The sequence below is a fragment of the Rhea pennata genome, chromosome 9 (genome assembly GCF_028389875.1).
Source record: "Rhea pennata isolate bPtePen1 chromosome 9, bPtePen1.pri, whole genome shotgun sequence".
NCBI classification, from domain to species: Eukaryota; Metazoa; Chordata; class Aves; order Rheiformes; family Rheidae; genus Rhea; species Rhea pennata.
In genome coordinates, this window is record NC_084671.1 from 26,049,630 (window position 1) to 26,072,454 (window position 22,825).

Genomic DNA, 22,825 nt, shown 5'->3' on the forward strand with positions numbered 1-22,825 from the left:
CAAAACCATGATAAACAATTCAGTCCAGTTTTGCTCTACACTAAATATAAAGAAAATACTTGAGTGGTTAATTTCCCTTAGCATAATGTAAGTACATTACCTCTCACATTGTCCAGCACAGACCCTGTAAACAGATTGTTCCCTTATACAACCACCTAACACAGATCACCGCAGGGACCAGTCATGTACTTGGACTTCTATCACGTTTTCATGACAAAATTAAACAATTCCTGTTCAAACTTCCTATGTTTTCGAGGATGCTTATCATTCCTACTGACTCTCCCCATTTGCTCCATAGGTCTCCAGAAGCAGTGTGTGCAGGGCAAGACAATTTTCCACCTGAGGCCTTCAGTACCAGATAGAGCGGATGCCCTAAGTACCATCCAGTCTGGGGAAACATAGGTCTGGCCTTTCCTGAAAGGAGGTTGCTTAAGAATATGGCCATCATTTTAAGGCATTCCAGAAGACAGAACTGTCTTCTGGAGTTCATTCCAGAAGCTTATTCCTCAATAAGCTACAGGGAAGGAGAGCATTCCTGAAAGAGTTAACAGACAAACATGCAGCAAGCGCACATCAGCATTAGGAATGATGTGGCTCTGATACATCTGCAAGCAGCCATGAAGTATAACACCACATATCGCTAGCTCACATATTAAAAGATACCTAGTGGTTTATGCAAGTGGTTGATTGTGCTAACTGGAGAGCAAGAGTTATTTGTTGCCAATTAAACACTTACCAAGTTGGCCATAACAATGGTATCAACAATGACAGGACTGGTTGAAGTTCCCAGTGTAAACTGGAGTCCCCGAGGTGGCTGGCCAGTAGTAATATCATAGCAGTGTCCTTCCAGAAGCAGATACTCCAATTCATATTCTGCAGCTACAACATTATCCACCTGCAAGGAGAAGATACTGCTAAACTTGGAAGTAGCTCAAAAGTGTTGGATTTTTTAAAATGATTCAATTACTTTCTGAAATAGCATTTAAATAGTACTTGCTTTACTTTATATTAGATCAATTTTATTAAACAAATCTCTAGACATCCCCAAAGAGCATACCTCCACAGAGTGAAGCACTTCACAGACATACTGTTAAGAGAATATCCCTGGCCAAAAAAGTTTGAATTGAAACTGGTAAGACCCCAGTATAAAAGAAAGGGGTTACTCTGATTTTACAACATTTTTACACATATTAGGGAATTTAGTAAAATAAATTGGCATCTCACAAGAAGCACAACAAGCTTTAAACCTTAAATTTAAATCTGTTTTAATATGCTTATCTTACATTTATCATCTGAAATTAGCATTTTGTTTTACTCTGCACTTCTCCTACGTCATGCTGGGGGACTGTCCGAAGGACCAATTCATTTGGTTATATAGAACAAAAGCGCTAAGAAAATATATTTGCCATGTTTCACAAATTGCTTCAGGCCTAACTCCCCATCAGGCTAAATTCAGGAAGCTAAACAAGCAGGTCTCAAAAAACATCTTTCGTCATTGCAGATCCAGAATGAGAGCTTAATGGCTAGTTTCAACAAACTACACATTAGGAATAGGAAACTGTGCACCAGCAAACATAAAGCTCTTATTTAGAGACTCAGGATGGCACTTTGAGTATACTTGAAGTATTTAATCCCCCTCTTCCAAGCTATCAGTTCATCTAAGCAAAGAAGATAAATTCAGAGGCTTGAAATGGATAGTTGTATCAGCCCTTCAGTGGTCCATTTGTAGCTTAGTGGTTAGATCAAGAGTGGAAAAGCAAAAACCTCCCCCCAAAAACAAACTAGAAGTTTTCTAAATTTCTGAATCGTTAGTACAGGATTAGCAACACTAGACTCTGCCACTATACTGCATCAGATTTCCAAACAGTTATCAGTGGGATGCAAAAGTAAGGAGAGGCTAATAATGAAGTATAATAACGTTCAGTGACAAACTAACCCACGTTAGTAATGACCACAAGGTTGTACGGGCTGCTGATTTGCAAGAGGCCTAATTGCAGGGTCAGACAATCCCGTTGGGCTCTGCAGCGGACAGACGTCCGTGCAGCAGGAGTCACTGCGCAGCTGGTGCTGCTGTTGCTGCCAGTCCTGGCAGACAAGGCCCAGGGCTGGTTTTGGAGCCTGAACTACCCTCTCACCTCTAGAGGTGGTTCCTCCAGGTCAGGGTTGAGGCACATTGGTGGGGAAGCTTGTACTGCCACTGCCCATGCCATACCCGTTCTGTGGATAAATAGAGGACTTCAGCCTCCAGAGCTGTCAATCTGGAATCTTTCACACACTCTGGATTATACATACAAAATTATTATAATTTTAATATATAATCTGTATTTGTTCTATGCCAGCTACATAATGGCTTGTTCCAAGGGAAGAAGACTACTTGGCAACCTATTTAGGCTATTAACTTCATACTCTGAAGTACAAAATTTTCTACTTTGCATCACATACAGATTTCCTAACTTTTATTACACATGCTTTTAGTGCACTTCCTAACATGTTAGTATAGTGCATTTGTAACTTACCAGCCCTCTCTTTCTAAATCAGCAAAGACTTAGTCTAAATCAAAGTTAACTGCAAATGGTAAGAGGTTAATAATTTGCACTGGATTATCCATCTCATTCAAAATTTAATGAGAATTATCAATTCATACAAACAGATATTCCTCCTTTATTTTTAACTTTTTTTTTTTTTTTTTTTTAAATAAACTAGATTCCAGCTCCTTGGATTTTTCCATTTCTGCTTATTTTATCCCCTTGCTTTTGTGGCAGCACTTCCCTGATCAGTATTATAGTAGTCTAATTCCAGACCTGTTCTAGCAGCAATCAACTCCTAAAACCAGTGCGAGTGCATTTCTGTTGCACCAGTTCTCCTGTTTTTTTTGACACTGTATATTCTTTTGTGATCCTCAAGAGTCTTTGCCAGTAAGAAAACCTGTGAAAATTAACAGGTAGCTAAAACCAACTTGGTGGCTTCTCAGAACAAGAGGAAGTAAGTGTAATTTATTTGCTGGAACAGGACTGTCAGGTCTTACGTCAAAAATCTCTACAGAAATAAAGAAAACCCTTATATTTAATTGCGACACTAGCTGTAGGAAGTTCTCAGAGATTATTTTAACAAATCTAAAAAAAAAAAAAAAAAAGAGGGGGAGGGTTTAATGACCCATGAAGAGTTTCTTCATTTCTAGCTCAGAACATTCTGAAGTGTTATACATGCACAAGCAAAACAGAATCTCTATAGGATCTACTTCAAGCCTATGAGTATAGCATCTGCTTCATTTCATCCTCTACCCAGTATTTTCCAGTCTGTGTCCCCAGGCATCCATGGACAGCTTAGGAGAGCAACCTTACTGTCAGTGAGTTCAGGTTTACCCGCGCTTGTACTGGAAAGTATTTAGGGGGTCTGCTCCTTGAAAAAGCACTAACATCCCCTGTTCTGTATATATTTGCATTTTAAAATTCTACAATTCTTTTCTACTACAAAAATAATCGGGGGGGGGGGGGGGGGGACACACATTCAAATAAAATCAACAGGAACATGTTGATTTGTCTTACCTCCTCTAAGTAAATGTTATCAAGGTCATACGGGGTTCTGACAGATTCCACCATCCAGCTCTCAGGCGTATTTAGGTTTAAAGTGAACAGCGGCGACTGGGGCATATCCAAAAACTTGGCAATTGGTCCAGAAACAAAGTTGTTATCTGCTGTGAAAGAAATCTCTGGCTCCAGAACATAACGATAAAAGCTGAAATTTTAGGAAAAACACATACTAGAACATATTTCTCCCAAATATTCCAAGTATTTCTTTTTCTTTGAACTTGCTAAGAACATCAGCTTTCCCAGAGAGTTCCATTGCCTCCAGGAAGCCAAAACTAAGTTTTTATTCCCTGTTGCATACAGGAGACATTGTTCAAAGCAATATCCTTTGATCAGGTCAGAATTTTCACTTCTTTTTTTTCTGCCAGTTTACCAGATTGTGCAAAACTCAATGATTAAGATTAATAACTTTTTAAAAAGTTTTTTAGCCTTGCTCATATATATGGGGAAAAAAAAACCAACCAACACCCAACTTGTAAACTAGTTGAGTTTCTTCACACCATTCACAAGTTGCCAGATTTCTTATTATATATTCTGCCATTATTTAAACGAGCTGGAAGCATTTATCAAGATCTTCTATAGGTCATCTATGTTTGTGTGCTTGCAAATTCCAGGAAGTTTCTTTTTAAATGTTGTTTGGAGGTGGGTTCTGTATCTTTTAAGATACAGAACGGCAGAAATGTGGAACCCAGCAGAAGCGATTTTCTCACACAGGCTATACCCTAGCTTGTGACAGGGCTTCCAAACAGCCTTTGACAACTTCATTATACTAAGCACATGCTTCTACTCCCATATTGCTGTTTTCCAATGTGTTTTCTGCCCCCAGGCATAGTGTTTCTTACCTTTTGAGAGGCATGTCAGAAAGTTTGGACTGGCAGTTCATAAACACTCTTAAGTTCATATTTATCAGCTGGTTCAAAACCTAAAATAAGGAGAAAGACATATCCCTTAAAACACTAACTAGGAAAGCGGACCACTGTTTTTATAGACAGGACCTCAAGGAGGCATATGACATGTTTGTTCTAAATCCTCCCTTCCTCATTACTACTTTACTACATTCATGTTTTAATTAGTGGCAGCAAATCAATTACCTGGTCTCTCATGTTCTAGCCCCTCTTTAGGGGATGCAGAAATGTTCTTCCCCAAGAAGAGTCACTGCAAACTAAACTGTCAGTGGTGAAACTAATAGAGAAAATATTTAAGCATGATCTTCATAACTAGTAGAAAAACTAATCACACTGTTTTACACTAATTACACCTACTAAAGAAATGTATTGTGCATTTCAACCACACTGTTAGAAGGCCCCTAGTCACCACAGAGTTGATGACGAAGAACACTTTCCAAAAATTACAGAACAAAGAACTTCCTGCAAATGCCATAAAATGCATTACTGTACTGCATGCATACCAAAAGTAATGGAGCAAGTCTTTGAGCTTCTCTGGTGACAGGGTCAACAATAGCCACAACATCAAAGTATGTCTCCTCCTCTTTTGGTCTCAGTTTAACTGCGCTGAACAGAAGAAAACAATTTTGAAGTATATAAATTATGGACAGATGCAGGAAAAAACATTAGCCATCTGAAGCCAAATTACTTATTAATGTATGCCTTCTTTAAACTATACATATATATCTGTACATTGATACTGATCTGTATATATTATATATATTCATATAAATAACATCAATATTAATATACAGATATATATGTGTATTAATATTAAGAGAGCGATCAAACTATAGCTATTTATCTACCTATATAGCTATCTGAAGTCTCGCTGTGTCTTAACAGTCCACAGATGATGAGTTCTCTATTGCTATCTGAAGTTAAAGCATAACTTCAAGCCATGGAAACATTAAAAAAAAAAAAATGTTGTTTAGCAAATGCCAACAATCCTATACCTGTATCGTTCTTCAAAAAAATGATACTCAATCCTTGCCTCTCCTTTTGGTTGAGCAGAGAGAAGAGCATCCACTTTCATTACCAAGTCACTTGCACTGAAAAAAAGAAACAAAAAAAACATGGTTTACAAATACTCAAGAGTACTCAGAATTACCACGTTTCTGCCATTTAGCAAAAACAAAAACAACAGTCTGAAGCCAGACACCTAAACTGTTTTACCACCTCTCTCTATATGATTATTTTCCTGTTTGCATATATTTATAATTAATTTGTTTGAAACACATAGCAACATAAAAATACATGATCTGTGTTTCTGAAAACAAAAATCTATTCCAGAACGGGAGTCCTTACAGTCGTCTTCCCTTTACTTCAAGGATGCTTTGAAGTAGCTCTCAAGAATTAAACATATTTAAGGGTTAATCCATCATTAAGATGCTTAAAATGGGATACAGCCTTATCACTCTGGGTACCAAAGGGTTTTAACTATTAAGTAAATGGAGGCCAACCATGCTGCAGGCACAGCATCCCTATATGGGTATAGGAGAGGTTGAAGTAAAAAGATTCAGATCACACCCTTAATTCACAGCAGCCTCCCTGTTTTATACTGCAACTCCAGGAACTGGCAAGCAATCCTGCATGTGGGAGAATTCTGAGGAAGAGGGGTCCTAAGGAAGAGAATCACTGCTGACAAGTTCTTCCTTTTTATTTTTCCGAAAAATTTTCAGTCTGTATTTCAAGAATATCATATTTATTATTAAAAATGTAACACCTCATGAAAGTTCAATAGAAATTGATTTGTACATCATAGCTTTGCCAAGAAGCTATATTGTACTTACGAGTCTGTCGGTTTTTCCTTAATTAGCTCAGTCTCATAGATTTACAGTGATAGGTATCTAATTTGTTCATAACAAAAACAAGCCTGGTGAAGACTTCCAAGTTTACAATGTTTTCTAATGCAGCAGTTCAATTCAAAAACTTTCAGCAAACCTTAGCAGTGTTATTCAAAAAATCTGAACTCTGCTCTGTCCAGATGTTCAGGCTATCACCTCTTCTGCCCTACCATCCAAAAAGCCTACCACCTTTCTTGATTTCCCTTTTGATTCCCAGTACAGCAGTGGATGCAAAAGGGTATAGTGTGCTGTTAGAACTGTCCTCCTAGAGCTTAGGTTCACACACAATGTCTATACAAAAGACCTCAATTAACCTACTGGAGCCTGCAAAAGCATCAATTGTCAGCTTTTAACAGCAGCATCATGGGAAAATGACTGCTGCAAAAGCTGTAAAGCTAAATACAGCAGGAATTGTCATCTTAACTACAAGCTCAAATACACACACACACACACACACACACACACACACACACACACACACACACACACACTCTGTAAATACCAGTTCTGATCGCAGACACTAGTGCATGTTCTGTTGAACCCAAAGATGATTTTCCTTTGAATAGAGCACCTCTTTTCTTTTGGCAAGAATTAGCTCGAACTAAGATTATTGTTATCTCATCCCTACTTCTTTTCCTATTGTTTTGCTTAAAAACAAGATAAAAGCCATTTACATGTTTCTGTAATATTGACAGTGAAATACATTACTAAAAAAAATGGTTTTGATACTGGGAAGACAGCAGCAGTAAGCTGAAATGCAGACTGATTCAGGAAAGCTACTCTTCAGGGTCTCTTCTCCATTTTCTTCCTTTTTTCACATTTTAAATAAATATTGTGGTAATCCTACATATGGGTTAAAAAACCAGGACACATAGGAGGCGAATGGTTTAAACCAGTCTGCCACTTAAGATTTATCTAGGGGAAAACCCTCCACAAGTCTGAAGGCCTTAATATTAATGAGAAGTCAGGCTTCTGTTCCATTTAAAGAAGCAGAAAGGCAGTCCAGTGCAGAAAGCTTTTTCAAGAACAAATGTAATAACACACAGCAATTTATACCACCTTGTAACATAGCCCTTAGCAGCTAGCAACAGCTCTCTTTTGCATGTAGACAGCTTCTCTGTCGATAATGCTGTCACTAGCCAGAGTCAATTAAATTTGGAATGAAATTTCATTTAGGGCAACACAGCAATGAATTTAAAAAGCCCTTGTAGAATGCGTTACCATCCTTGTTCTTTTCATACCCTTTCACTCTACTCGTGTTTTAATTTCATCGAAGAAATCACTTCCTAAACTCCTCCAATACCCAACACAACAGGCTGTCGCAGCCCATGTTGCTGGGAGCACAGGGACTATTGCATTTATTGTTCCATGTTCACTTAAACGGTTTTAGGGCAAGTCCCAAGAGACTTGGGCACTTTTCCACTTCCTTGCTGCTTGTCAGTGAGGCTGCAGTCAACAGCTCTCAATTTCCATTACGAGGTTAACAGCCACAGTAGATGACTACTAATTGCAGGTAATAAGTCAAGAATGATGAACTTGGAGCACAGTACCACAGTAGGGCTTGCCAGTATTCCCAGTTTTGCTTCCTGAATTTGGGGGTACAGTTACAGCTCCATACCAACATAAGATACTACAGATTAAACCCAAAACAGATAATTTACATCTTTTTCCTTTCTGACTTGCTTCTCTGAACAGTTGAGACTTGACCATACTGAATACAGGCATGTTTGTTTACAACACCTAATTTGTACAAGTTAAGGTTTCTCCAGGCTGCAGGAGGTCATGTTGTAAGAGTACCACCACTTCTTGCTAGTCTCTCCAGGTTTACTTACAGATCTTCCTCAAATCCCAGCTGCTGAATCTGGGATTTGATTTTCTGTCCTGATGTCTTCAGTATGATATTCTCAAGGAGGTGAAAATCATCCTGATTAAACATCTCAGCATCCTCTAATGGGCCAATAATCTACAAAGAAAATGGAATTGGAATTACTATATAAAGGTTGCACTGAAACAAAATTCAAAGATGTATTAAGTAAATACTCAGGCCCAAACTTAATGGGTGCTAACTGTTTCTGACTGATATTAATGCCTATAACAACCAAGTTTAATAGATAATTCCAGCTATCTAGAGCCAACAGTACAAAATAACCTAGACATTGAGACAAAAAAAAAATGCATGCTTACAGTTTTCAGTAAGCTCACTGATTTGCAAAAATATGGTCTATTAAATTATACTTGCAATATTACAACCTGAGGGAGCAACAGAATACCAGGCCAATTCCAGTAGTGAAGCAAAGCTCTACCAAATCTTACTCCAGTAGTCTTCAGAAGCCTAAAAAGCTGCCTAGAGAATTCTTGCTATATTGCTAATAATGGGAATAGAATACTGCAAGTTACCACTTGAAATGTTTAACCTGATAAAGTATACAGTAGTCACTGGAACTTGCATTTTTTTCCTAAGTATCAAGCAGATGACAGAAGAAAGCTGAATGCTGTACACAGCTGGGCTTCATTATTTGCAGAGTAATACTGTAACAACAGAATTGGCCTAATTTAAGCAGGTCTTGTAGGAAGAGCTTGTGGGAGAGATCAGGTCACCAGCATCCTTTAATCAGGGGCAGATACGGGAGCATTTTGCCCAATGCCCTTTTAGGCCCTGGACTCCATTCATTGCCAACGTGACTGAAACTTCTGCTACTTAAACATCTGAATTTGTACAAAACTTCAACTGGACACAGTACAAAGCACAGATCACTGGAGGTCTGACTAAATCAAATTAGGTGCAATCTAGTGACCCGAAGAAGACAGAGACACTGTATCAGATTCTCAGACTCTGCTGCTCAAGGTCCGCTTCTCTGCGGCTCTAAAAACTCTTACTATCTGCTGATCGATCTCACCCTTCCATTGCTGATCACAGCCCTCTGGCCCTTCTTCAGCTTCAGAACATCTCTGCAGTATATAGCATGAGACAGAATAAAATCCACTTTGGGAGATTCATAGGCTTCTTTGAACATACTGATATCCATACCCTGAGGGAAAAAAATATTTGACATTGAAACAGGAAGAAAATGACATCCATGAGCACTTTAAAATACGTCTTTCTTGTTTCCGTTCAGAAAGGTCTTTGTAACTTGCTAAAATCTATCCTCATGCCCCTGTTCTTCGTGGTGTTAAACCTAACTCCTACCTGTCACTCTCAGACATGATCACAACTTCTGATGTAAAGGGCTGTACTCCATTCTTCAGTTCTTAAGTGGTTCTTGGCTAATTTTTAAGCCTCATTTGAGAATTGTAGTTTATTTTCTTAAACAGATCATGAACATGAAATTCTCTTGATACACAAGGAACAACCAACTCATTTTAACAGATCTCTGAACCTGCATTCCTTTTGACTTTTTAAAGTGGAGTAGCTTTGATGTGTAAGAGGATTTATGTTTACTGTTAGACAAAGTGTTGTCATTCACTAAGCTTAACCTCTCAGAGAAAAAAAAAAACAAACAAAAAACCACCCCACAGTGTTACTCTCCATACTTCAGCTTTTCCATATAAACATGCTACATTAAGATATTCATTAAAAGAACTAGTGAAGTATCCTACCTTTGTAGGCACCAACAAACATGCTTACCCCAACTGCAAATTCTAAGATGTCAGCTCCTGCCTCAAGTGCCTTAGCAGTTTCCTCCTTTGCCATTTTGGTGATGAAGTTCTTGGCATTATTTGAAGTTTGTGTCTGCAGAGCTGCCCATATGGCCTTAGCAACAAGTATATTCTTGCTGTTTGGATCTTCACTGGGGTTATTAATCATGCTAATTCGGACATTATTGCTGGATTTCTGCGTTTAAGAAGTGGATTAGAAAAGTTTTAGATTTCAGGTACATTTTTTTACAAGAATAATAATCTTTTTTAATAACATGTATAGCAAAAGCTTTGCATTACTTATCGTGAAAACCAGATGCCAACTGGGCAAGTAACAGCACAAGATTAAAAGGACAAAATACTAATTAAATGCTAAAATACTTAGTCTACATATAGGCACTACAGTGACAGGGATCTTCTAGATAATACAATGTACATTTGCTACATAATAAAAACTGGACCCTGGCCATCACTCAGATCTGGCAAAACAATGATTTAGGAGTAAACTACTTATTTTTATGGTTCAGTCTCTGCAACAAGAGACAAAACAGAGAGCAGTGCTCATGTTCATCTCCAAACCAAAGTTCAGACATGTCATTTTAGGAACAGGGACTAAAGAGCATCCTTTCTTTATTGTGTTAGTGGAGGGCTGAGAGGGGATTCTGTCCTAGCACAAGCAGATCAGGGATGTTCCATCCCCTACAGACAAGATAAGGCTGGAAAATAGAAACGTGCAGAAAAACTAGTCTCTTGTGTCATAAGACAGGACAGAAGTATAATCCTGTGTTTCTCAAGCCTCCATCCACTGCTTTATTTATACTGCTACACTGAGCAAGCATTACCTACCTGATGTTTAATTGCATCATACAACAATTGCCTCCCTGAAGGTTTATCAAAATCACCAACAATCCAAAAAGTAACTGGTCTAACAAAGGAATCATCTGTAGGGGGAAAAAAAATTTTTTTTGAGGTAGAGGGAAGGAGAGCTTTTTTTTTTTTTTTTTTTTTTTTTTTTGTCATTTGGATGAAAAAAGATGTGCATGCACAGATTTGGAAAAAAAAGGAGGACATAGAAAAGATGCAGATGAAGCTAAGCTATCAACTCTGGTAGGTCAAAAATAGAAGTATTGTATTAGGTTTGATTCCCCTCACACCGAAAACCCACATAGGACAGCATGCATCACCATTTCTAAACTGCATTTTTTTTGCTACCTGTTCAGTTTAGAAATTTTAAAGGAATCCATAAATTAATTACAGATTTGTGCCAGGGTACAGACATACTTTTCTTCATGCTGATACTATTAGCTCACAAAATCAGTTTCGTACAGAGACAAAAAGTGCTGAAGCAAACATGCATTTAAATAGCTTTATTTCTTGCTGGTTCTAAAGCTAACCTTATAAAGGAATTGGAAAATTCCCAGAACAGTAACATAAGAAATGCTAAAGCATGAGTTACCATAGATTTCCTTGGAAGACATTCCTGGTCAAAAAGCAGAGAGGAAAGAAATGGAAAGGAAACAGACATTAATTTTTTTTTTTTTTTAGTAATCTCAATGTGTATGAAGAAGCTGAACAGCACTGCGCTAGGCATAACTGAATCACTAAGTTCAGTTTTAACACACAAGTCTATGTTTTTTATTAGAATAGACTTTGCCACTTTTTTCAAAGATTGATGCTTTATTTTCATACTACAGCACTAACTATACTAATTATATCAGTTTCATACAATACCATGAAGGCTGCATTCTGAAGAACATTTGCAAAACTTGCCATGCATTTGACTTGGATGTCGACAGTTAATAATAATAACTGCACTCTTCAAAAAAACAGCAAGCCAGCACTATTTCAGTGTTGCTGCTGAGTCAACAACACATATAGCTTTCTATTATTTTAGAAAATAAACATGCTATAACATTACTGCAATCAAATACCAAATACCCTAAGTCATAGAAAGGGCAGTGAACCAAAAACTGTGAAGCCATGAGATCGCAAACTGGTACATCTCCATGAACAGAAGCTGTTGACTGATGAGATGAAATCAGCAGAGAGCAGGAAAGTAAAGAGTAAGTTAAGTTAATCAAATTAACCACATTTTGAATGAGCAGTCACATCCTCCAGAAGGTTAACAAATACCTATATTTTCTTTTAATTTTCACGGGAGTAGATGCTGCTTTACCCCTCCAGGTTCAATACCTCAGAAGAAACAGCACTTTCAAATGAGCATATGGAAGTGTAGGTTTAATTAATAGTTTACAAAAGGAGAGAAGAAACTTGTTTAGATCTAAGTGACTGAGCATAAACCAAGGGTAAATGCAAGACAAAGAGCAACAGGAACATTTAAGGCAGTACATGCAGGTGACAGTGCCTTGAGATAGTATCAGGGGAAACTTGCAAAAGCCTGGTAAAGAACACAGAAACAGAAACAAGACAAGTTGGTTCAAAAAGCAGCAAGTTATTTTTGATTCCTAATTAAAATGGGAATAGGCAAGGGCTGATTAAGCATAAGGTCTGTACTCATTAGGTCTGTGCATCCATTTCTTACAGTGAGTAGCACAGTTGTTTTAATACTAACAGAAGGCTTTATGTAACTAATAAAACAATACCATCATTGACAAAGTGGTACATGCACACGAGCAGTAAGAATAGCACAGACCAGATTAGCAGTTGTCTTACATAATGAGCTGTAAATTTCTTCTGAATGCACATAATCTTTAGCTATTCCGAATTACGAGGCAAAGAGCTGGAATCCCTTTTACACTTTTCTAGTCAGTGTAACTGCAGGATCAGAGCTTGCATTACTGTGTTTCTGGTAGCCTTATGCAACATGGCATAAGTTTGGGTGGGACTTTATTCATAGAAGGCTACAGGTGTTTAATGAGGGGAACACTCTTGTTCCATGTAGATGTCAAGCCCTACAAAAGTATATTTTTAACATCTGAATGGCACCATTGCCCACCGGCTTGAAAAAGGTTCATGGCTTAAATGCATTGAGTACTGCATGTGTGCTCTGAAACACATATAAAAAAATATATATCTGGGTTCATAATCTACTGTAGATACTACCTCTCTTTGTTAAGTAGGTCATGCTGTTTGCCACAGCAGCTGTCTTGTCTTTGGAATCCAACGTAGTGAATCTAGCAAAGTCATCCACATAAAAGTTATCTGGAGAGGAAGTATGAGAGAGAAGGTATTACATGCCAAAGCAAACTATTTCCATGTGAAATGAAAGAAAATCAGCGGTGTTACCAGGACATCAAGTCACACGTCCCACAGTTTTTTGCTTATGATACTGATTTTTTATTTTTCATTTCTGTTGTTAATAGCTAACATGTTGAGAAGTTCTCGTTGTTTCCTAAGTCACGCTAATAGGTACATAGCATTTCTGACATGGAAAAGTCAGATTTTTCAAGTCTGGCTTGATTCCAGTTAGTTTACCTAAATGATACACATATAAAAGCCACTGTATTACTATTCTTCAGCCAACTCAAGAAAGGTCACAAGTGCATCCGCAGTCCTGCTGTTATACTGCAGAGTCTCTGCACTGGCTATTGTTATTTTAACCTTTCAGCTCTAAGAAGTTCTTCTACAATATATGGCACAACATATTTTCAATAATTCCAAAGGCAACTGCCAACCTCTGCTCAAAAGGTCAGAAATAAGGAAAAAGCTGTTGCTTTACACATTACAGGACTGTACTGCTCTTGGCTTTTTTTAGTGTCATTATTCTCTCGATTTCATGAGTCAAATTCCCCTGAAAATGTCACTTGGGGTACTGTTAATGCTTTGCCACTAGAGCATTCTGTTAGGAAAGCAAAAGTCTTATACTTCAGGTGTAATGCAGTTAAAAGCATCCCTTACTCATTGCTGTCAGATCTAAGTACTCTCTGTCAGACATTAAGATCCTCGAATTGATTCTGGGAACAACATTAGGTTGGTTCATGATATATTCAACTACATCTTGATCATTAGATAATTCACCCTGAAGGAAAAAAAGAAAGAAAAAGCAATTCTGATTATATCACACATATATTTGCCTTAAACCACTTAAAAACCAACTAGTTACATAAGTTGTCATGTGTATTACATATTCAGGGACTTTTAAGTCAGTTTTTCAAATGATGTTTTTCTCTGAAATCACAGCTGAACCCAGCACATACCAAGTACACAGCTCGCTGGAAGAGGCTTGTGGTTTCCAGGATTTTGTGCATTGTCACAGTTTCTAGGTCATCAGGATCCAGCTGATCTTTTTGAAAAGGCATCCCATTGAACAGCACAACGGGCAGAGGACCTACACCCGTCTGCTCAAAGTAACCTCTTGCTGCCTAAATACAGGGAAAGAAGTAACTTTAACATGTCAGACCATTACTACAAGGGTTCATGTTTCCATGCAATATCTACCAAAGTCTATTCTAAACACACCAAGATGTCCTTGCAGCTTTTATGTAACACATACTGAATACAAATGCTATGCAATGCATAACATACTTCTGGTATGTTATGTGCATAAGATGCCCTTCTCTTTCAGAGTTTCAAAGCAAGAAAAGTTAGTTCATATTAAAGAAGCGCACATAAATAGTCATTATGCTAGCAAACTAGTCTACTAAGTTCATACCATAAATCAGTTAATTCTAGTGAATACTTTTTGGTAACAGTTAAAGAAATGCACAGTATGAAACCAGCATTTGCCATATAAGTTTGCAACTGTTGTAATGTAAGCTATGGGAGGCTTTGGTGGGTTTTCTTGGTTGGTTGGTTGTTTCAGGGTGGGTTTTTTTGGAAACATGTTTCCAAAGATTTTTCTATACACACATTTCCTGTGGGAGGGAGGCAGGGAAGCCAGAGGGCGTTATTCTGTCAAGGCAAGTTTCTCCATTTCGCATAACCACTGCAAAATGCGCCATCATTATTCATATTCAGTTAGGGACAGAAAATCAAGTTCTGCTGCTCAGGCATTCTTTTTGAGAACTTTCAAAACCTCTTTATCATTAATCCTTAGCCCATAGTTATCTTTTAAGAACAGAGAAGAAGAAAGAAAGAAAAAAAATCACATAGATCACATGAAAGTGTGACCAGTGTTTTGTCCTTTATCTAGGGGTAAGCTCTCTTTAAAGACCTCCTTTTAAGATATGCTCATGCTGAATGGTGTCAAGTAGAACATTTGGAGCAAGGGCTCAAAAATGGCCTCTTGAGTCTTTCAGAGATTAGCACTATCTGTTGGGGATTTCTTGTGGAAGGTTTATGTTTGTTTTTTTTTTTTTTTTCTGTGTTTTAAACAGGGTGAGAAGAAGGCTTTGCTTGAAATCCAAGCCAAGCGGGTTATTAATTACACTGGAAATCTGTTTAGTTCAGCATAAGAAGAGCCCAGGTTCACATTCCAGCTTCACTCTCATCATGCCATTTCTGCCTTTTGCTTTTTGAAAGCAAGCAATTGATTAAATAATGTCTTGCTTCCTCCCCAGTCACATACTCCCTTTCAAGACTTCATGGTAACTTCAGAACTTCAAAAGTAACTTCAAAAGAAGATGCCTCAACAGAGGCATGTTTAGGTAACAGAGAAAGTAATGGGATCCCTTTAAGCAGGAGTCTCATATGTATGAAAATTTGAGGATAGCTTTTTAGAGGGAGGCTCCAGCAGTCTGCCTCCTCAGACTCTGCCCCTAGCCATGAAACTGCACTGAGTACATTGGCCACGTCCTTTATGCCTCAGCACACGGAGTGTGATTTGCTCTGTTTGTTCTGATCAGTGAAATCAACTGGCAAGAAGTACTGTATCTATCATGTAGATTGATAGGACCTCTCCTGTCATTCAGGAATGTCTACCCTAATTTAAGGCATTATGATTACCTCAAAATGCTTTTTCTATACTTTCCTACACAGACTTACATGCATCTATGCTTTACACCTTCCTATGTACATAACCTTGGCACCATTCTTCAGATTTCCAGATGCTGGCAGTATCATAAATATTACTGAGCTTTTGTAGAAAGTACTTCCATTCTTTCTTCTGGAACATTCAACTAAAATAAAAGACCATCCCCTACAGAACCCGAAATACAATCTTCTTCATTTCACATAAAAAAAAAATGACCCAGTACTGCTTTGTACTCCCAGCTTTCTCCATACAGAAAAGTACCAACCCTAAAAATATCTTTTTTAAAATCCTTTGAGAAGGGTTGCCAGATGCCTTGCTACAGGCAAGGAGTTTTGCATTTATCAGCATCCTGTTATCTCAGACACTATTCAGATACCAGTGCTAAAGAAAACCCACACAAACCCCTCCCAAACACTAAGCTTCTGGGTTTCCCCTGTGAGTCATGCTCTCTGCATTTTTTTAAGCAATTCTAGAGACATGAAACTTACCTTAGTTCTTGTAATCTTGTAATATAATATACATGTGTGCGTGTGTCTATGCGTATATATACATACACACACACACATATACATAAACTTTATGATGAACATAAATACTTACAGTATTAAAACTCACCCTAGTATGATAATGAATTAGATACTTGTTTACCAAGTAAGAGAACTTGAGCAAGAAACTGTACATAGCAATGATATTTGCAAAACAGTGTTGATGAAAAAGAAGAAGTAAAAAAAAAATCTTTTATTTCACAAATTCTTACCTTTCTGTTTTGATCATAGGCAGAATCAATTCCCAGAATGCTGTTTACTTCTACATAAGGATACTGTTTCTCAAGAACACTAACCACATGCTCAACTCTCAGCTGATCTCCTGTTTTTACTTTGTTATATATCTGGAAAAGGGACACAAATACAAGTTTACAGCTGCAAGTGAAAAATCAACTCTTCTTACCAAAGGTAAAGTAACATGCCACCTGTATTCTAGTAATTATACAAAGTATTAACAGCTAGATAATAAAAATGACAATCTTTTGAATAAATTCAATAATGTCTTATAAATACAAAGCTAAAAGTTGCAAAGTGCTGGTAGATCTAAAACTTACCTTGCTTTACCTCATAGTTATTCCAGCCAGATTGGAAGTAGGTAAGTATTGTGGATTTCTTTAAATAGTAACTTGTATCTTCAGTTACAAAAAATATTTGAGCAGAAAAAGCAGTGCTCAGCAAAAAAAGAAAAAAAAAGGCTCAAGCGAAGCACATCATAACAGCTACCTCTTCTTTGCAGACGAAGTTGTGTTTATGAATGTAGCATACTCTACATTTAAAGCAGCTAATTTTGTTTCCCTCTTGAAGGCACAAGATTTACTTCTGACTTAACAACTAATAAAACCCCCGTCATTTGTATAACGAAAAATATTATCTTCAAAAAACTAGCAAATTTATGCCCATCTTACAGATTTGTGCAACAGTGTCAAGCTACAAGTGAAATGAACTACAAGTGAAAATAAATTTACTAGTATCTATAATCTTTTATGTTGCAAGAATGTGTCAACTAAAACTTTCAGCTGAAACATTAAAGGGATAGAATAGTTTAGAAGTGGTATTAGCAGAACAAAGAAAGAGGTAGGATTAGAAACACTTACAAAAGTATAAATATCACATTTAAATCTGGCCTAACTTCCTAAAATTAGTTCATAGCACTTTAGAGGGAAACAGCTGTTCTGTGGTACAGGTATTCTGAGGTACCCTGAACACTAATAAAGTCAAAGTAGAAAAATATTTTTTCCCATTACATATGTTTTAGCACATGAACATAACCTATCATTTTTTGGCAAATATTAAAACATTCATTTCCCTTTTAAATGAATACTTACAGACATGACTGCCTGGAAAGCATAATTATTATCCATTTCTTGTGCCACATAGTTGTACGCCCTAAGGAGGGCAACACCAGGATCCTGAAGTCCATCGACATCTTCTGAGTCATTAACCACAAAGACTAGTCCTATCCTGTAATCAAACAAACCCCCAGATTATGAATCTATTATACTAACAGGTAATGGACTCTTCATACAACAGTCAGCCACGATCATCTTAAGCAAACGGTTTTTTTTCTGAATATACTGATAAGATTTTGAACAGTATTTAGGAATCAGAATTGTGATATATAATCTCTAACAGAGAGTCTGTCAGAATCTTGCTTTTTATATCTTCTTTCATCCACAGTGCTTGCTCTTAAGTATCTTTTGGACTGTTAGAGAAACCAAATTTCTTACTCAGCTCTGTTTTGCCAGTAGCAAAAGTTTTACTCAAAACATTTTAAAGAAGGAACAACATTTTCAAAATGGCCTTTCCTACCAGCAATACAAAGTATTTAAAATTTCTACAGCATCCTAACAACAAGCATTTTACAATTGCAAGAATCACAAAAATGAAACTGATCTAAACAAACAAACAAAAAAACCCTCCCATAAAAACATAATATTACCTCAGTGGGATGTGGTTACTGAAGAACATCTCTGCCACATTAAACAATTCTGCTGTAGTCTCATGAGTAGGATCTACTATCAGTACCTGCACGTAAATTGGAAATGAGAGGTTTCTGTTCCCTTAACAAGTTAAGGCATTGGCTTTTGATTAGAGATAGCTTAATTCATATTTTAATGCAGAGTTATTACCAGTTCCATTTTGTTCACTAACAGGGACATGAGACCCACTAAGTTTCTCCTATAAGTCCAAAATCATAATCAAAGATGTCCTGTCTAAACTACTCCCTTTACACAGGACAGACTATACTTCTTTTTTGCCTTACCTTTACCTCAGTATGCCCTAGAATTTAGGATTCTGTCTCTGGTCGTGTCAGAAACTTCCCAATTAAGAGCTCCATGCACATCTTGCCAAAATGCACAAATACCATGTTGCTCTGCCTAGCCCTCCTAGAGGGCCCATCCTGCTAGACATTCTCAGAGCAAGGCCAACACCCAGACAGAAGCAGGCCCTTAAAATGAAGTTACAGCCCTTTAGTCAGATGAAGTGTTGCTTTTTTATTAGATCTTTTCAGTGCTAAAAGCATCTCAATAGAAGGATAAAATGTTAATGGTCCTACAGCATTGTTCACATGGTGGCATTCACATGACCAGTCCAACAGAGGTCAGTGAACTATGTTCAGTAATCTCTGACTCACATTCATAACTTGACAGTATAGGTAGAACTGAATCTTTTTAGAAAGCAACCTAACTCCATCTTTAAACGACAGAGAATCCAATTACCTATATGTAGGTAAGTTCCAAAAGCTAATGCCCTTGCTGTTTAAAACAAAACAAAACAAAACAAGGAACATTTCATTTCTCATCAGATCGCTGCTTACAAAATTATGGAAGTTTTTCCTGATTTGTCTGATCACCCCTGGAAACGTGGGACGCAGCAATTCTTGCACATTGGAAGGCCAGGAATTATACCGGCTGTCAGCCTCAAGATTGTTGATCCACTAAAGAAAAATAAAATAAAGCCATTTAAGTGATCCCAGTCCTCCTGTTCAAGTCTGGAATAGTAAAACATTTTAAAAATCAGACACTATTTTGAGCACTATATGAATAAAAAGTTGAACTTTCTTAAGAGTTAATTGCACTTAAAACACAGCACTCGTTTTCTCTATCGTTGCTTCTTTTTCTTCTCTGCAGAATTTTAGATTTGATTATGAGGTGAAGAACTAAAGTTCCCCTGACAGCTTAAGAACACGTTGCTCAAAAGTGGGCAAGATATTTCTTATATAAACCAAACGCACTGAAATAGCAGGGCTTCTGATGTCCACAGCATAGTCTGAATCTGATGGCTGGATGTTCAACTTCAGAACATTGTGCAAGGAAAGACCCTCAATTCCTAAGCTGTGCAGGCCTTCCATAACACGGGCTTCATTGCGTAACACATCAATCAAGCTGGAAGGAAAAGAAAAATAACTTTATTGAATTTTAAAATACAACAAATAACTTGCTATAGCCTAAGGGTTAACAGATAGAAAGTATAAACAGAAGTTTGTGAGGTCTATTCATTATTTCTTACGTCTTACCTATTTCTAACTGCCTTAAGAAACTTGAGATAATTTAAAACATATTGTTATTTTTTGGAGAAGAAGTGCATTACATCAAGATAACTTAAGTGTGATATACAACTGTAATTTCAGTTCCACAGTACTGAAACAGGTCTTGACAAAGATGCAAGGCCATTTTCAGATGGAAAATTTACAGGGATTTAGCTTTTGAGAATCAAATACGCTACTGTCTTCAAAATAAGCTTGTATTTATTGACAGTCCTGAAGACCAAAGTCTTGCTTATTCACAGAACAAGTCAAAAGAACAGTAATAGGGTGAGGTTCCTTTTCTGATATTCTAGAGTATTGCAGTTTTCACAACAGCTTTTCTGTAGGAAACCACTTGTGTAAGAGAAGTAAACATTGTCTGCTTTTCCCCATACTTAATCAATTAATCATTTACATCTAGTTTAAATACTGTGTTTTTCAAAGGTTCAAATCTGTCTAAATGACTTTAGCATCCATGCAAGATTCTAAACAGGACACAATTATTCTGGAAAAGATGATATTCCTACCTAAATATGTCCTGAGTGTCTAAATCAATATGTAGTCCATTGATGAACAAGGCAGAATCTCCCGGCTGTAATCCTAATGTTCCTTTGAAATACTGAAAGGGGAGGGGGGAGGAAAAAGCCATTAGAAGAAAACTACAAACAGAATAAAAATGATTATGGAGTTTAGTGTGTCAAAGCTATGGATATTATCCTCATCATTATTTGGATTGCATTATATTAGTTCTCAACTACAGTCTTCACTTAGTGTATATATCCATACTTAGTACGTTCAAATAGCCAAAGAGGAAAAAAACGAAGCTATCTAGTGTAGCCATACATCAGTGGGACTTCTGTTGTTTCTGTGCAATTCTGACAAATTTGGAAATTGCTCGAGTAGATTTTTAAAAATATACTTGGATTAAATCATTAGAAAATATATGAGAGAAGTCATTTGATATTTTCTAGCTGACAGCTCCAGACAGAAAGTATCCAGGTACCTATCTTAGCTCTTTAAAGCTCATTTTTGGATAGAACAGATTTGAATTGCTGTATGTTGTGTGGCGTTCATTAGTGGTACTGACTGCCATATTTAAGGTACCAACTAAGTCCTAAGATAGTGGATGCATCATGAATAAAGAGCATATGAGGCATATGAGCTTCAATAATAGTGTGATGTTCCAGAAAACAGATAGCACATAAGTGTCTGGGAGAATCTCAGGAATATTTTGGAAATTCTCCTAGGTACCCCTAAGCATTACTCCATTTGACTGGATACTTGCCCCTAAATTGAGGCAGCATCAGAGTGTAATTTTGAATCGGGGAGAGGTGAGTAGAAAACAGTCCTGCTGAAGCAAAACTCCCAACATGTAAAATTCCATTAAAAACAAACAAAAACCACAACACACACACTTAAGACATGCCATTTCTTCCTCCTGATACCTCTTCTCATGCAGCAGCAGTTACAAAATTCTATTAAGAGGCATAACAAACACTGAAGGAAAAACATTAATATTTGCACATTAAAAAAAGAAGAAAAACCCTAATATTGTGAAGGGAATAGGCAAGGCAAAAGGAGGAATAGCAAAGTAACTTGTGAAGTACCTAGAACACAAAAGCAGCATATAAGCAGGAAGAATGTATATAATCTATTAATTAATGAAGCTCCCAAAAAAGGAGTTGAGTATGTGCAATGTTAAGTTACATCTTTCTGTGCATACATACCACTAAACTACGACTTATTACAAGCCATGAACTTCACTAGCAAATAATATCTAGAGTCATGCAAAGGAAAAGTTGACAAGAGCAGTGCTCTTTACAACCTATCCATATCTGAATTTAGTAGTCTAGACGTATTTGGAATAAAAATGCATCCATCAAATTGCGGGGTTACCTAGAGATCAGGCTGCTCTAACATGTAGCAGAAAAGCCCTAGGCAGCTTTAGCTTAGAAATGTTCTACATCTCATCCCTTCCAGGACTACGTTGGTGGATAGTGTCAGTCCTCTTTTCTGATTTTATCACTATTGAACAACCAGGGATTTCTCATTCAGAACAGGAATCTCAGGGGACTTGTAAAGCTTACAGGTGAAAGCTTAAAGGTTACACTAAATGAGCTGAATATTATCAATGAGATTAAAAAAAAAAAAGACATAAATGTATACTTCACATACTTTGTGAGATCATATATTAAAAGGTATTGTTTGGCTTTGATTTTATTATGAACTTGTATTTTGTGCTTTATCGAAACTGCACTACCAGGTGTATTTTCATTCTACTCTATGAAATTCTCAAGTGGCTACTGTTTTTTCAGTGGTTTGTTAATGCCAAGTACACAGCACAGTTGTTCGAACTTTTTTTGCAAACACTAGAACACACTCTGGGCAGGAAGTTGAACTGAATGACATCCAGAGGTTCCTCACAACCTATTTTTCTACGGTTTTATTTCAAAACACAGCTAAAAGAATATGACTTATTTGGATAGCTGCTAAATTTTTATTCCGTAAGTAGCTTCCCCCTCAAAATACCAATAAGGGAACCATTTCCTCCACATAGTATGTACGGATTGTTACAAGCGATGGCAGGAGGTTTTGAGTTGACCCTGTGCCTTCCCAGTAAACACTGATGAATTTGTACCTCTAAAATTTATTTTCTAAATCCCATCTTAAACTAGATCATGAAAAACGTATTTCCTTTGCTTCCTTAAAACTGTAAGAATATGCTTAATATAATTGCTTTCCAAGCAACAGCTTTCTAACATTCCCTGCAGCCCAGATATTTGAACATAATCCAAAAATATAACTACACTCTGACTGTAATAACTCCCACTAAAAAGCACACTCGCACATTTCATATACAGTTGCTTG

General features: G+C 37.1%; 1 protein-coding gene across 4 annotated transcripts in view; it reads right to left on the reverse strand.

The window, feature by feature from the left end:
• Positions 1-22,825, reverse strand: part of UGGT1 (UDP-glucose glycoprotein glucosyltransferase 1) — a 52,585-nt gene that overhangs the window by 12,303 nt on the left and 17,457 nt on the right. For 3 of the 4 annotated variants that reach the window (XM_062582461.1, XM_062582459.1, XM_062582462.1), the window contains exons 12-30: positions 20,485-20,576; positions 19,667-19,817; positions 19,250-19,369; positions 18,371-18,456; positions 17,757-17,892; positions 16,644-16,775; positions 14,172-14,336; positions 13,873-13,993; positions 13,078-13,176; positions 11,471-11,494; positions 10,861-10,955; positions 10,004-10,210; positions 9,276-9,407; positions 8,211-8,341; positions 5,488-5,583; positions 4,996-5,098; positions 4,430-4,509; positions 3,546-3,735; positions 737-895 (exon numbers count right to left, since the gene is read on the reverse strand). In XM_062582461.1, coding sequence (XP_062438445.1) covers positions 737-895; positions 3,546-3,735; positions 4,430-4,509; positions 4,996-5,098; positions 5,488-5,583; positions 8,211-8,341; positions 9,276-9,407; positions 10,004-10,210; positions 10,861-10,955; positions 11,471-11,494; positions 13,078-13,176; positions 13,873-13,993; positions 14,172-14,336; positions 16,644-16,775; positions 17,757-17,892; positions 18,371-18,456; positions 19,250-19,369; positions 19,667-19,817; positions 20,485-20,576 — 2,319 coding nt within the window. The remainder of the gene's footprint in view (positions 1-736; positions 896-3,545; positions 3,736-4,429; positions 4,510-4,995; positions 5,099-5,487; positions 5,584-8,210; positions 8,342-9,275; positions 9,408-10,003; positions 10,211-10,860; positions 10,956-11,470; positions 11,495-13,077; positions 13,177-13,872; positions 13,994-14,171; positions 14,337-16,643; positions 16,776-17,756; positions 17,893-18,370; positions 18,457-19,249; positions 19,370-19,666; positions 19,818-20,484; positions 20,577-22,825) is intronic. The other variant, XM_062582460.1, reaches the window with a different exon arrangement.